Genomic DNA, 14,635 nt, shown 5'->3' on the forward strand with positions numbered 1-14,635 from the left:
CTGCACTGCCCGGGTCCCCAAGGAGGAAATGCCCCTGTAGGAGGGACTCCAGACTCAAGGAGAGAGACCAGAAGCTGAGGACCAGGCTGGAGGGCAGCAGGGCCAGCTGGGCTCCCAGCTCTGCAGGGCTTCTGGGTCTCCGACTGTGACTCAGTGGACACGTAGGTCCCTGGACTGACCGGGTGACGGAAACAAAGAAACGCTGACTTCCTGCCCATCCCGAGGCTGTCCCCTCCCCATCACTGCCTTCTCAGAACCAGAGGCCTGGGGGGTGGGGGGGACAGGACACGTGGAGTCTCCTCAGTGGTTCCCCCCCCCGCCCCCCACAGGAGGCTATGGCACACCCAGGGGGCTTTCTACCTCCCGCCACATCAGCAGAATCCACCCCCACCCCCTTCCCCGGGGGCCAGGTTGGGGAGCTCCTGCCTTGACCCAGAGCTCAGTGCTCCTGGGTCCTGCTGGGCTGGGGCTTTGGTAGGGCAGAGGGAGGAGAAAGGGCCCACAGCAGGAAGAGCAGGCAGGACAGTACTCGGCCACAAACACCAGCCGCAGCAGACAGGCGCCTGGCATCAGTCACAAAGCTGCCCTGTGCCCGCGGGGGTCACTGGGGCTCCTGCTCTTCCAGCTGGGTTTCAGCCTCACAGCACCGGGCGAGCACATTCGGAACGGGGCGCAGTGGCAATGGGAACAGAGGCTTGTCCAGGGGAGCCTGGGGTCTGAGCACAGTCTGCTGTAGGCTCCGTTATGTCCTCCTCCTACCAAATTCCTGTGTGGAAGCCCTGATCCCTCACCTGACTGTATTTGAAGGTAAAAAGGTTAAATAAGGTCATAAGGTGGGTCCTAGTTCTGTAGGACTGTCCTATAAGAATAGGAAGAGACACCAGAGACCTCTCTCTGCGTGCACAAGGACTCAGCGAGAGGTCAGCTGGCCGCGAGCTGGGAAGACAGGACTGGCCAGAACCAGCCGTGTCAGCCCCCGGCCTCGGACCTCCAGCCTCCGGCAGGGGTTGGGATTCGTTACGGCAGCCTGAGCTGACGAGCACACAGTGCCTCCCTTCGAGGGAACACAGCTGTGTGTGGAGAGATGGCTTCGTCACAGAGCCCTGGGCAGGGAGCCTCTTGGGGCAAGAGAAGGACGGAGGGGCCAGAGGGTGGAGGAGAGGGTGGGAGACGGCCAGAGGCCACAGGGACCCCCCGCCCCGCAGCCAGGACAGGGGACCGGACACAGGCTCTTGTTATCTGGGGAGAGAGTGCCATTGGCCTGCATGCTGGGAGCTCCTAGAGTGGCGCCCCCAGGGAGGCGGCTGAGACACAGAACCGGGGAACGGAGGAGCGACGTGGGGCAGCAGTGAGGGGCGACAGGGTGGGCGGCAGGAGGCCCAGGGGCCGGCTGGGAACCACAGAGGTCTAGGTCGTCTGACTGCAGATGGGGGTGGGGGGCTGGCCCAGGCCGGGGAGGGAGGCCCAGGGTCCTGAAGAGCCCAGCCCCGCTCATCCCTGGGGTCCCTCCACGGACACAACCCAAGAAGGGCCCAGGAGCCAGGTAGGGTCGGGGAGCACAGCTGTTGAACATGTCCCTCCATCTGACTCTGTGGCCCCTGGCTCCAGGCCCAGGAACAAGACATTAGCAACCATTAGCAACCCTTCTCAGCTCCCTGTGAATCTATAGCTCTGAGCTCACCATGTGAGATGGGGGTGGGAGAGTCCAGGCCTGGGCTCCGCCACCAGCCGGTAGGGCAGGTCCCCACCCTCACCGGCCATGAGCCTAACCTCCCATGGCCTCTGACCTCCCGTGGCCTCTGCAGGTGCACCAGCCACGTCCGTGGAGGTGGGTAGGATGGTGACGCTGTGGGCAGGACCACTGCTCCCAGAGGCCTGAGGGCTGAGCCTGGGGAGGAGGCCATAGACCAGCTCAGGCGACCCCACCCCAAGAGTGGGGGCAGACCCGCAGGAACCCAAGGGAACAGAAGCTGCTGGGACTCTCCCAAACCAGACAGAAATGTGGATTTTCATGTGAAGTTCCTCCTCCTCCTCCCTCTTCTCTTGTTTAAAGCAGGCTCCGTGCCCAGTGTGGAGCCCGAGAGGTTTAAACTCCTGACCCTGACATCAAGACCAGAAGTGAAACCAAGAGTCAGACGCTTAACCACCTGAGCCACCCCAGCGCTCCAAAGCTCCTTCTTCTTAAATGTTGGCATCTCAGAACTCTGGCCATGCCTCTTCAGCCTACCAGCCCCAGATCCAAGACAGGGAGCAACCTTGACAGCAGAGTGCCTCCCCCCAAGCCCCCCAACAGCTCAGGGCGCCAGGCAGACCGTGTGCGGGACCAGAGAGTGGGCACACCCCAGCCCCTAGCCCAGCCCCAACCTGGCTGTGTCCTCTCCCTTCCCAGATGGGTGCCACCGTCCAGCACCCCATCCCCCTCTCACTTGCCAAAACTGGACTGATACCTCCAGGCTGCCCATCTACCCCCCTCCATTCCCTCACCAAAGAACTTGGTGGGCCCTGGGGGCAGGGTGCCCTGAGTCTGACCCCCAAGGCTTCAAGGCTCACTAGGAATGAAGCCGGAAGGGCCTCTCCTTCCAGCTCAGACGTCAGCTGCCCAGGAAGTCGTCGGCCGCTCCTTCTCTACCCTGGGGCTCCTTCTCTACTCTGGGCCCCTGGTTGCAGGTACACGGCCTGAGCCTACATTCCCTCCGGGCTGCTGGACTAGCTGGCAAGGAAGAGTTGTCCCCAAGCTGTACAGAGCCCTCCCAAGCATCTGCACACTGACCTGAGGCTCCTGCCCAGAGACACCCCCCCCAACCCCCACCACTCATAGGCATGCCTAGCCCTGGCCGACTTTCCGGACACCCCAGGACCACAGCCTGAATCCTGGGGTCAGGGGCCCATGGCCCAGCTCAGCCCTGGAGGCTGGGCAATCTGGATCCCCTGGCCCACCCAGGATCACCCAGCCCTCGGGGCTGAAGGACAGGGCTCTTCCTCAGCCATGCCCCTGGACACGAGGCACGAGTAGGGGGCTCTGCAGGCAGTGCTCAGGAGGGGCCTGGCTCTGGCTGCTTCCTAAAACATAGGAAGAAGGGGGAGGGGGACTAGGAGAGAGGAGACACCGAGAGGCAGCCCACAGAGGGGAGGGGGCTGGTCCTCTCTAGATACCAGGGCAGGCGACTGTGCTGCCAAGGGAGGCCCGGATGTCGACCTACCCACCTCCCTCAGGTTACAGAATCCAGCAGGGGGCCCGGGTCTGTCCCCAGGGACCAGCAGAGCCAGGAGGAGGCCACTGCCTGGAGGGAAGCTCCTGGGGGGCTGGGCCCAGGGCCCCTCTGCCCCACCCTCCCCCCAGCCGACTCTGGGAACGGGCTCGTCAATGACACCACAGCTCCAGGCGGGCCTGCGAACCCCCAGAACATCTGTTCTGATCCACCGATGGACACCGCCGGGAGGGACGGACACTTCAGCCCCAAATAATACTGATCCTGACAGCCCCTCATGCTGCTCCATGGGCCACTTGTTAGAATTCAGCCCCCCTCCCCTTGTCCCAACTACACACTGAGGAAGTCATTTCTAGCATCAGGTGGGAATGAGGAGAGAAAGTCCAGCAGCCCCCTGACCTAACCAGGCACAGAGACCCCCGCAGCAGCTCCCAGACCTGAGCAGGCACAGAGACCCCCCCCCCAGCAGCCCCCGACCTGGCCAGCCACAGAGACCCCCCTCAGCAGCCCCCGACCTGACCAGCCACAGACACCCCCCTAGTAGGATCAGTCACAGGAGAAAGACCCCATACGGGGCTAACTGTAATGGCTGAGCGGAACCCTGCTCCTACATCTAGAGCTCACACACACACAGTGGGGGCAGCCCAGGTCCAAACCCAGTGCTGCTGGGCACTCAGACAGGGTGTCTTCTGTCATCTCAAACCCAGACACAGGGTCACTCCTTATGCAGGTGTGAAGTCACTTGTCATCGCCGGGAGGCCCAGCTCCCTGGTCCCCACGGTAGGACACACACACAGCTCGCCATGGCCCATACTTGCTGGACCCTCCAGGCCCAGGGCAGGTGTCCTCTGGACTGGCTCCCCAGAGTACTCTCTCACCCCTTCCCCGCTGCTGTCCGCCAGGCCTCCTCAGCACCAGGACACAGGCCTGTCCACACCCCAACCGAACAAAGCAGCGGGCTTCCCAGCGGCCAAGGGCGGCCCAGGACCAAACCTCCTCCCTACGCAATGCTGCCTGCTCCCCCCGCTTCTTCCCACAGGAGGCCCAGTCCAGGGAGGCAGGACCCTGAGCTCTAATTACATGTCCTGGAAAGAAATCCCAGTTTAATTTGAAGTAAAATGAGAAGCTGTGGTTGGAAATGTCCCCTAGAGAAGCCAACTGCCTGAGCTGGGACACATTTCTCTGCTGTCCCCTAGGACCAGGAAGGAAAGCACCAGGCTGAGGCCATGACAGGAGCAGGGACACTCAGGGCTTGGGGACTGTGGGTTCTCTGGGAGCAGGAAGATGTCCCTGGGGTCTGCGGGGACCTCACCCTGCCCCTGCCCTGACTGCCAGCTGGAACCGAGCCCTCAGGACCAGGTGGGGTTGGGGATTCCGAGGGGGCTGCGGGGGAGACAGTGACAGGGGACAGCATCCGGAAGTCAGACACAGGCGGGCTGGGATGGGGGTGCCACACTAGGGAGGGGCCAGAGGGCTTCCTGGGGGCCATCCAGCAGACCAGTGCTCCCTCCAGCCCCGTCCCATCACGGCCCCTCCTATCCTCCGGGGCTACCAAGCCCTCGGGTTCAGCCCCGCACCCCAGCACCAGCCCTGCTCTCCGAGCCAGCCAGCAGCCCCTGGGGCCTGCACCTTCCCCCTCCGCCCTCCTCCCCGTTCCCTGAGTCCCACCCTTCATGCCTGCTCCTCTGCTGAGGGACCTTCCAATCCCCCGAAGGGACAAACCTCATCCACAGGCTCTCCTGGCCTTCTGTGTCCCCACCTGCAGCCTGCATGTCCCCACCCCGCGTGGCACGCAGGGTTTGTTCATGGTCTCCCCCGGAGAGGGCAGACTCCGTGTCACCACAACTAGCGCATTTGGCAAGGACCGTCCAAGAGGGTGAGGGCGCAGACGGCCAGACACCGAGCGCAGGCGGGAACGTGCGCCGAGATGGAAGCCCAGGCAGAGGGGACGCTGGATGCCGGCCAAGGGAAGCCATCCTCCCCCCCTTCATTCTCTCCCCCCGCATCCCCCTGTCCTTGGGCACCGGCCCTGCCTGCTCACCCACCAGTCCCTCCCCTGCTTCCTGCTTAGAGGCCAACAGACACGGAGCCCGGGTTCTGGATGCCACTTCCCTCATCCACCTGGGACGGCTCTCCAGCACTTCCCGTCCGTAGCCTCCGCTTGTCCTCGCCTCTGGGACTAGTGCCCAGGCCGCAGTGCTCCTCCTGCCCCTTCCTCTCCCTCCGGCCACTGCCCCAGCTTCCTGCCTTGCTTTGCCACAAAACTCCCTGGGAGGAAGAGCTGCCCCCAGGGGCTCACCCGCACCCCTCTCCCTCCCTGCGAGAGCCCCTCCCAGCCAGCCCTCCTCAAGAACCGAAGGCCACACTCGCTCAGATGCGCAGCCGCTTCTTGCTTCTGTTCAAGAAGGGCTCTTCCTCCCAGAAACAACACCCCTCTTCCTCTCCACACACCTCGCTGGCCAGTCCCACCCTCCAGACTCGGGGCGCTGGGCTCAAATGGGCAGCTTCCCCAGGAATCCTGTCTTGTCTTGGGCTCAGAAGACCATGGGGACCCCTGTGTCCTGTGTTGGCACCTCCAGCCACAGCCTCCTGAGCATCTAGATGGCTCACCCTTTGTCCTTCCAAGCTCAGCGTGGAGGACTTCTCAGAGCGCCCCCCACGGCAGCTCCCAGCCCACAGGCCACACTCTTGACTGCTCTTCCCTGTGGGGACTGAAGCACGGGGTCTCTGTTCACGGACTGATCTTCATGGTGCCCCCACCCCAGGCATGGAGACGTCACCAGGAAGCGGCCAGTCAAGACCTGTCCTTATGGAGCCTAGATTTAGGGCCAGGGCAGGGGACGGCACAATGGAACCTCACACGTAAAAGAAGGGTGACGATCGAAGAAGACTGTTCACACTAAGAAGAAACCGAGTAGGACTGCAGAGACCGTGCCCCCAGGAAAGCGGCCCCCGGGGCAGAGGCTCCGTGGTCTGGTTCACCGCTGGGTTCCCAGCACCCAGCAGAGGCTCAGCAAACTTTGCATAAGTAAGTGATGAGTGGTTAGCAAATGATGTCCTCAAAAGAGGGTCGCTCCAGTGACAGATGCCTGGGCTAGAGGGCCGAGGACAGACTGTGGGCAGGACAGCCCCTCAGCTCATTCCGGTGAAGCCAGGACTAGATGCCGGGACCGTAGTGCCAGGGGTAAACCCAGGCTTGGTTTACAGGTGAGTATCTGAGGAAAAGAGGGTCCCCTGAGGCAGGGGTGGAGTCCCCATCTCAGCCGGAGGGTTCCTCCCATGACCCGCACACCAGCCTCAGGAGCACAGGGACCCCAGCGGGCCTCGAGGGACAAGCTGGGCTTCACCAAGCAACGCGGCCTCTCAGCCAGAGTCCCTCCCCTCCCCGCCATGGGCCTCCAGCCCTCTGAGCACCAATTAAGTAAACCCTAATTAAAAACAACAAAGTAATGAGAAGTAATGCCCCTCCCACGGCTACGCGGGACTGCGGCTCACGAGGGGCTGGATCCAGCGACTCCCTGCCCCCCCACCCCCACTAGCACGCACCCCGAGACGGGCCAGGGGCCTCCTCCTGCCACAGACACCCACGCACATACCCAGTCCCCTGCGGACCCCAGGCCCACGCGGGAGCCCCTCCCCACCTGGGGTCCCCTCCTGGCCTACAGCCACCTCTGGGGACGCTGCGCAGAGACAGCAGCCTGGACACCAGGCCCTCCTCCTGTAGACACAGAGAGCAGAGACTCTGTATCCCAGAAGAGAGACAGAACGAGGCCGAAAAGAGAAAGTCAGCAAGAAAGACTGAGAGGGAAAGAGCCGAGACTGAGAGGACTAAGGAGAGAGACAGGACCAGGCCAGGGCGGGAGGAGGGAGGGAGGGGCAGAGAGGCAGAGAGGCGGGGGCGGGGGGGTGGCCGACAGAGGGCGGGAGAGAAGTTGGGGCCATCAGGGAGGGGAAGAGTTGAGGACAGATGGACGGATTCCCAGAGTAGTGTCAGGGGCTGGCATTACGGTCTCAGGACCTCTGGGGTCCTCTCCCTGGGGCCTCCAGGAAGATGGGCACATTCTCTTCTCTGGCGTGTCACAGGCCAAGGAGGGCAGCCCGGGGTGTTCTCCCCTCAGGAGGTCTCTCTCAGCCCTCACTGAGGGGCCAGCTTTCTGGACCCCCGTCAGGACGAGCTTATCGGAAGACCAGGGGTCCTGCCACGGGGTGAGTGGGGGCTCCTCTGCCTCCCGGCCTTGTCCCCGGAAGCCCAAGCCCTCAGCATCAAAGACTGCCTCCTGGGAGGCAGGGCCGAGCCCCAAGCACCCGCCACCTTAGGAACCCGTTAGTCAATTCAGCAGACACTCTCTGACCTCTCCTGGGGACCCGCCCCAAGCTAGGCTCTGGGGACACCCTGAAAAATAAGACACCGTTCCTGTCCTCAGGGACTCATACCTCAAGAGAGGGAGCGATGTAAACAGCAGGACACTCCTGGCCACCCTCCCCAGTGCCTGTGGGGGATGGAAGGGGGCGGTGAGTGCCCTGCCCTCCGAGGATGGGGGCACGTAGGTGGCTGCCAGTCTCCACAAAGCCTCAGGGGCTTTTGCTAAATGCCGCCCTGACACCACACCTGCCCGGGAACAGGGAGTGCCCCTGTGTCTGCTGCTGGAACCCCACAACTCCCTGGAGAAGGCTCACCGCTCCCCTCCCTTCTTAGTCATCTTGAAACGTGGAATGGAAATCTGAGAGTCGTGCATAAAACCCATTCATCGGGAATTCAGACGCGCCCGTCCCATTGGTGCTGGCCAAAGGGTGGTGAGGGCCACAGGCTTCGGCCCCGAGGGAAAGCACAAGGCAGGAGGGGTCGGGGACAAGCCCGACGTCCCTCCAGGAGACACCCGCCCGGTGGGATGCCAGCCCGGCACCAGCACAGAACTCGGGCCGAGCCATGAGCAGCTGTGCAAACAGGGAAGCGGGCCCCCTGGGATAGGGCAGGCACCCCGAGAGCCTGGCGCAGGAGTCCAGAGGCTCTTCAGCGGAGTCTGTGTCTTCTCACCTGCAGGGAGCCTGTGAAGCTTGAGCCCCATACCCAGGCTCTCATGGTCACCTCCTCCCTCCTGTGCCTTCTGCCCAAACCACCTCCGCACGTGTTCTCACCCACACCAAGGCAGGTTAGGGGGTCACTGGGCAGACAGCACAAGGATGGAGCACAAGGACGGTGATCTTCCCTGGGCACGATCACCCCTCCTTGGGAAGGACGGTTCTGGGCCACAGCGAGGCCTGCTCCCTCCTCTCTGATCTGGGCTGAGCCTCTCCAGGGACACTGAAGCCCCAGGGAAGAAGAGACTGCCGTCCCTGGCCTGGGCTGGGGCCCCTGGGGCCTGGGCTGTGCAAACAGGTCCTCTGGAGCAAATTCCCCAAGCACTCCCCCGCTCCCCGCGCTCAGCGCAGAAGCAGCAAGGCCTCAGCTCCGGCCCTCAGCCTCCTGGCCAGAGGAGGGGCCCACCGGGCAGACACAGAGACTGAGACCCCGAAGGGTGGGGCGTTCTGCCTGCACCCCGGCCCCCAGCCCATCCCCAGGTCAACCTCTAGACCTCCTGGGTGGCTTTGGGAACCCCAAAGTGCTCATGACCAGGGTCCACTTGAGGAGGAAAGCGGTGGGCAGGACACACGGACTGAGCACCGGCCCGGAGCCGGGAACCGAGGAAACAGGGTGACAAGCTCAGTTGAGCGCGGCACCGAGCGCGTGCTAGGAGCTCCTCAGGCCGGAACCAGCTGAGCCGCGCCGGGAGAGCCTCGAGCCCCTGCCCCCATGGTACGCCCCGGGGCCTAGCCTGCCCGTGGCTCTGCTCGGGAGTGGCTACACCTGAGCGGAACCGGGGGGGGGGGGGGGGGGGGGGGGCGCCCTTCAGCCGAGATCACCACACACAGGGCAACAGCCCCGGCCCACACAGGCTGGCAGTCCCGCGTTGCCTCGCATGCACCACGGCCCGGCGTGGACGCTGCTGCCCAAGTCCCAGCCCCCCCGCAAGGGCACAGCCCGCCCCGGCCGCCTACCCGGTGAGAACCACCACGAAGTCCATGACGTTCCAGCCGTTGCGCAGGTAGGAGCCCTTGTGGAAGACAAAGCCCAGAGCTATGATCTTGATCCCCGCCTCAAAGCAGAAGATGCCAATGAAATAGGGCTCCGTGTCGTCCTGAGGAGAAGGGGAGAGAGGGTCGCCACCGCCCGCGAGCTCGGCAGGCCCAGGGCGGCAGCTGCACCAAACACGCGCCCCAGCGCCGCCCGGGGCGCCGCCCCTCCGCTCGGCCTCGCCAGCCACACTTCCCCGACGAGGCCCTTCTGTCATTCGCTCCCCTGCCCTGCTGTCCTAACAGGGAACAGGGAGGCGTCCTGGGACCTCCCGCCCCTCGCAGCAGGGGCAGCCAGGCTGACCGCGCTTGTGCACTGTGCACTCCACCCCGCGTCAGTCCACTGCTCTAAAGCAAACAGACACAGGGAGGTCAAGGACCGGGCTGCAGACTCACAGTTCGGTGGAAACAGAGCCGTTCTCAAACCCAGAGGTGATCTGGGTCTGATCCTGGGCTCCAGTCATTGCCGAAGTTGCCTGGATAAAGTCCCAGCTCCCTAGAGAGCAGCCCAGGACCCGCTTATTCATTCAGCACACATCTAGCACTAATCACAACACACACATTCAGATCTCGGTGGGGCAACTACAGGCCAGCCTCGGGGAGCCTCTGGAGGGCAAGACATCCAGCCAGGCAGCAAGGAAAGGAGCTCCAGGTGGAGGGAACCCATGAGCCAGTCTTGTCCCTCCACCAAGACCGTACACTGGGGCTGGGCCCCTCTGGTGCAGAGCAAGGTGGGAAACCAGGAAACCAGGGCTCCAGAAGGAGGGTGCCCCATGGACACAGACACAGCCAGTGTGGTCAGTGACCCCGGGCATCGCTCACATGGGGAAGGCAAGAGAACCTTGGTGCACGGGGGCCCCAGGGAACCGGAGCAAGGGGCTGCACTTGGAGGGTCAGCATGAGAAATGGCCTGAGCACTAACTTCAGACACTGTGCACCAGGGCCACTGTTGCAAAGAGCAGATGGACTGGGCAAGGAAAGGGTCTGCCCTCGGGGAGCCACTACAGGGACCACCCTTCAGACAGCAGCTCGGTCCTGCCTGAGAGGGGCCAGGGTTGCGGGGTCTGAGGACTGGCCACCATGAAGCTACAGGGGTGGGGAGGGCCAGATTGGCTCCCAGCAGCCGCTCTCAGCTCCCACTGAGGGCCTGCGGCCTGTGCCTTCCTCCCCCAAGAAGCCTGGTCCTCAAGAGCTCTCCCCGTCTGTCCTGGTGTCCCCTCCGCCTGGGCCTTCCCAGCTGTGCATGGCGGAAGTGACCTCCCTGAGGGGCCCCATCAGCCCAGTGTCCATCATGGCTCAGCCCTGCCGTCCTGCTACCCAGATGCTGACTCATGACAGGAATAACGGCCCGGAAGCTTTAGGTCTAGTTTAGTTCTGGAGGGTCCCCTGTCCTCAAGGAAACGGGGCTGCTGACATCTGGCCCAGGAAACAGCTTGGCTCGAGCAAACACATCCTAACAGAAAGCTTCTGGCCACATAAAAGAGCAGGCAAGAGCTGGGAGATGCCGTGTGGCCCCACCCCAGACTCTCTCATCACTGCTCTTCTGCCAGCCCCACTCTTGAGGAGTGGCTTGGGGAGGGTTGGGTGGACAGACAGCCATGGGCTTTGGTGGATGGTGCAGTGGGACTGCCAGCTAGGGGTTCTGGCTTCGAGCTGCTCAGGCAGGGGATGGATGCTGGGGGCCAGAGCCCCCAGAGACAGGGAGCTGTAGAGGCCCCATCCCAGTCCAGGCTGAAAAACAAGGAAGCACCTGCATCATCTAGCCTCTTACCCCAGCAAGCCTCCTCTCCAGGCCCTGCTCTGTGTCCCAGCTTTCTCTCCACTAAGGGTCTGAAGGCCTATGTCTGCACACAGGGCTAGGGTCAGCAAGGGTTCCTCATGCCTCTAGACCAGGCCCAAGCTGGGCACATTCTGCTTGTCTTCCCCATAGACTCAACCCCCACCCCCAACACAAAGCAAACCTTCCCTCACCTGGAGGCAGGAGCTCAGACTTTCCCAGATGTCTGGCTGGGCCACTCAAGCCTGCCACCTGGCAGGGACAAGCCTAAGACTGACCACTGTACACCAGCTTCCCTGCCCCCCGACCCCCCACCATCTCTTGGCCCCTTTCCTTCTGGCCCTACCCCTGCCAGATTTCTCTGGAGGTATGGCCACGCCCTGGGGCCTGGCAGAGCTTCCCAGCTCTCAGTTTCTCTTCTCCAGCCTTCAGAACAGACGCTCACCACAAGCACACACAACACCAGCCTGCACGAGGGGCCCACAGGAAGCCAGCCACCCCTGTCTGGCTCCACAGGAGGCAAGAGGCACCCACAAGGACCACACCCACTTACGTCTGGCGGCACAGCCGAGCTGCCCTCACACCCCTCCTCTCGCACAACCCAAACTCCTGGCCTGCAGAAGACTGCTCCAGGAAGCCTCCCATTCCCTGGCTGTCCACTTCCTCGCCTTCTTTTGGTGCCTTGCCCAAGTGTGAGCACCTCCAAACAGCCTTCTTCTGTCTTCCCTTCTCCAGCCCTGGGCCTGTGACGGCCGGGAGGGGGAGTTCTGGAGTTCAGGGATGAGCACTGAACTGCCCCAGTAGCACCTCCTATCTATCTCCACCGAAGTTAGGGAAAGAAACTGTGGAGAGGACAAATTGCTTGCCATGGAACAAGGAAAGAGCGATTCTCCTCTCCATGCCCAGTGCCCCTAGGGGAGGCTGGGCTGTCTCTCAGGGGCCTTAGGACCTCTAGCAGCTGTCCAGCGGGGCCTCAGAACCCCTCTCCAGGCCCCTGCCCCTGCTCTTCTCCCTGCCCTCAGGCCTAAGAGCCTACATTGAGCCAAAGGATCCGTCAGGAGAAAGACTGGGGGCTAGGGGACACAGCCTCACCTTTGAAATGAGGCTCAGTGGTCCAGATCACCTTCTGCCCCTCCAGAGACCCTGCCCTGGAGTTCTGACTGTCGTGTGCAACAGGGGACTCCACAGGGATCTGCGGAGGTCTTGGCAGGAATGGGTGAAAATGACTTAGGCTGTTTGGGAAGAACGCTTCCCATATGATGGGGGGAGGGGGGACATGGCGAAGGGATTCCAAGGAGAGCCAGGAAAGCCAACTCTGAAGGACAGGTGGACAGTCCCTAGACCCAAGACCACACCACAGGGACCAAAGACGACCTCAGCCCTGCGGGAAAGGGTGGGCAGCCAGAAAGGCGGGCGCTCCCAGACCGGACATTTCCCTCGGCCTTTACGAATGTCCCTCCCTCACCCTTGCTTTCACTTGGTTTCTCGGACCGGGCATGAGGTCGCGGAACTGAACAGCCCATCTGAGGTCGGGGCGGCCAGCGGCCCAGGGCAGACAGCTGCTGGCTAACGCGGTCTCTCTCAGGCCACGCTTCCCATCAGCGGCGGCGCGGGCTACCCCAGTCCTCTGGCCCCGAGGGAGGTGTCAGCCGCCTGGGTTCTCTGCTCTTCCTCCGCGAAGAAGAGATCACCCAGCGGAGGACGCTGAACCGAGCCCCAGATCCTAGCGGAGCCCCAGATCCTAGCGGGCCGCGGAAGCAGACAGGCTGCCGCCCCCCCCACAGCCCCGCCCTCAGGCCCGCGCCGCCACCACACTCACCAGGCGCTCGGACATGGGCGTCTTGTCCCCGTCAGGGAGGTGCTGCTCCAGCGCCAGCACGATACAGTTGGCGATGATGGTGGCCAAGATCATGTACTCAAACGGAGTGCGTGGGTTAAGGAGCGGCCGGGAGGCGCCAAGGGGGAGGGGAGGCGAGGAGGCCGAGCCCCAGCGCGCCCTGCCGCCGCCAGCGCCCGGCCCCCTCCGGAGGGGCTGAGACCCACCGGTCGGAAGCCCTCCCCGCCCTTCCCGCCCTCCCCTCGGGGGCCGCCTCCAGGCGGAGCCTCTGCAGCCCGGGTGGCAGCCCCTCGGCGCGTCCCGGCGGCCGTCAGCACCGCGGACAGCGCCCCCGCCCCGCGCCGCGCGGCTCCCGCGACCCGAGGGGCTGGAGGGAGGACCCCGCGCAGGCGCACACCCCCGCCGAGAGGCACGCAGCCACATGCACCTCCACGGGCACTCGCACCGACATGTCCCCGGAGCCCCGAACGCACGCACGCGCAGCACCGGGTTCCTCTAATGCCCGCACACACGCCAGCACCTGCAGCCAGGCACGCGCCCCGGCTCGCGTCCACACGGTGCTCACACCTACACAGACGCGGATTCGCCCTCGGGTGCCCTCCAGGCGGGCCGCGCGCTCTGCACCCAAACCAAGGGAGTGACGGACGAGTCCGGGGACAGGGGGCTCCGCCCAGTGTCCATCCCGCTCCCGCAGCCGCCGCCACCACGACCGCACGCGCGCGCGCGCGCGCACACACTCAAACACACGCACACGCGGCGCGCGGAGGGTCCCGGAGCCCCGCCCCGCCCCCTCCTCGCCGAGAGCCGCGTCCCCGATCCGCCTCTCCCCAGGTCTCACCCTCCTCCCGACCCCGGGGAAGATGGCCACTGGGCGCCGCACGGGACCCGCCCCAGCCCCGGCCACCCCCCCACCCCCCGCCACCCCCGCCCAGGCCGCCCTTCCCAGACCCGCCCGGGCGCGGACGCCGACGCCGCGCCCGGTCCCCGTCCCCTCGACCTCGGACGGTCCCCCGGCCCCCGCGCGGCCCGGCCCCCGGCAGGATATGGCCACTCGGTGATGCGCTTGGCGTATTTGCGGACGACGTTGTCTTCGCTGAAGACGAAGAGCGAGCGGTTGACGGTGAAGCAGTTCTGCTTGACCGGGATGGGGTTGTACAGCGCCATGGTCCGCGCGCGCTGCGCGATCGACTGCTTGTAGAGGACCCGCTGGCCCGGCTGCAGCCCCCCCGGGCCCGGGCCGCCCGGGCCGCCCGCCCCGCCGCCCCGAGCCCGCTCCCCACCGGCGCCCCCATAGCGGCTGCCCAGCTCGTCCCCGAAGCGGACCATGGCTCCCGGGCGCCGCGCGCATCCCCCGGCCCGGCGGCCCCGGCAGGGAGGGCGCGGGGCGCACCAGCCAGGCGCTCGGAGCGGAGCAGGAGCGGAGCCGCGAGACCCGCACCGGACCTCGCCCGGCCCCGCCGCCGCACCCGACTCTGCCGCCCGCACCACGCCCTATAAGGGGCCGGTCACGTGGCGGCGCCCGGCCAATCTGCGCTCGCCCCGCCCGCCCGACCGCCACCCGCCCCGCCCCCAGTTGGCCGCCCCCGCCCTGTCCCCCGCGGCGGGTCCCCGCCGCCAGCGCTCTGGGCTGCCGCTCGGCCCCCCGGGCCTCGGGGCTGAGCCCAGCCGGGGAGCGTGCGCCGTCCGCGCGTCCCGTCTCGC

General features: G+C 64.8%; 1 protein-coding gene across 6 annotated transcripts in view; it reads right to left on the reverse strand.

Moving 5' to 3' along the window:
• CACNA1B (calcium voltage-gated channel subunit alpha1 B) overlaps nt 1–14,407 on the reverse strand; it is a 182,115-nt gene extending 167,708 nt beyond the window's left edge. For 3 of the 6 annotated variants that reach the window (XM_059142287.1, XM_059142286.1, XM_059142283.1), the window contains exons 1-3: nt 13,980–14,407; nt 12,917–13,022; nt 9,246–9,385 (exon numbers count right to left, since the gene is read on the reverse strand). In XM_059142287.1, coding sequence (XP_058998270.1) covers nt 9,246–9,385; nt 12,917–13,022; nt 13,980–14,260 — 527 coding nt within the window. In that variant the 5' untranslated portion in view covers nt 14,261–14,407. Of the gene's footprint in view, nt 1–9,245; nt 9,386–12,916; nt 13,622–13,979 lie in introns of those variants that run through there. The other 3 variants (XM_059142282.1, XM_059142285.1, XM_059142288.1) reach the window with 3 other exon arrangements.
• Between the last annotated feature and the right edge of the window lie 228 nt (nt 14,408–14,635).

The sequence above is a fragment of the Mustela lutreola genome, chromosome 12, assembly GCF_030435805.1.
Source record: "Mustela lutreola isolate mMusLut2 chromosome 12, mMusLut2.pri, whole genome shotgun sequence".
NCBI classification, from domain to species: domain Eukaryota; kingdom Metazoa; phylum Chordata; class Mammalia; order Carnivora; family Mustelidae; genus Mustela; species Mustela lutreola.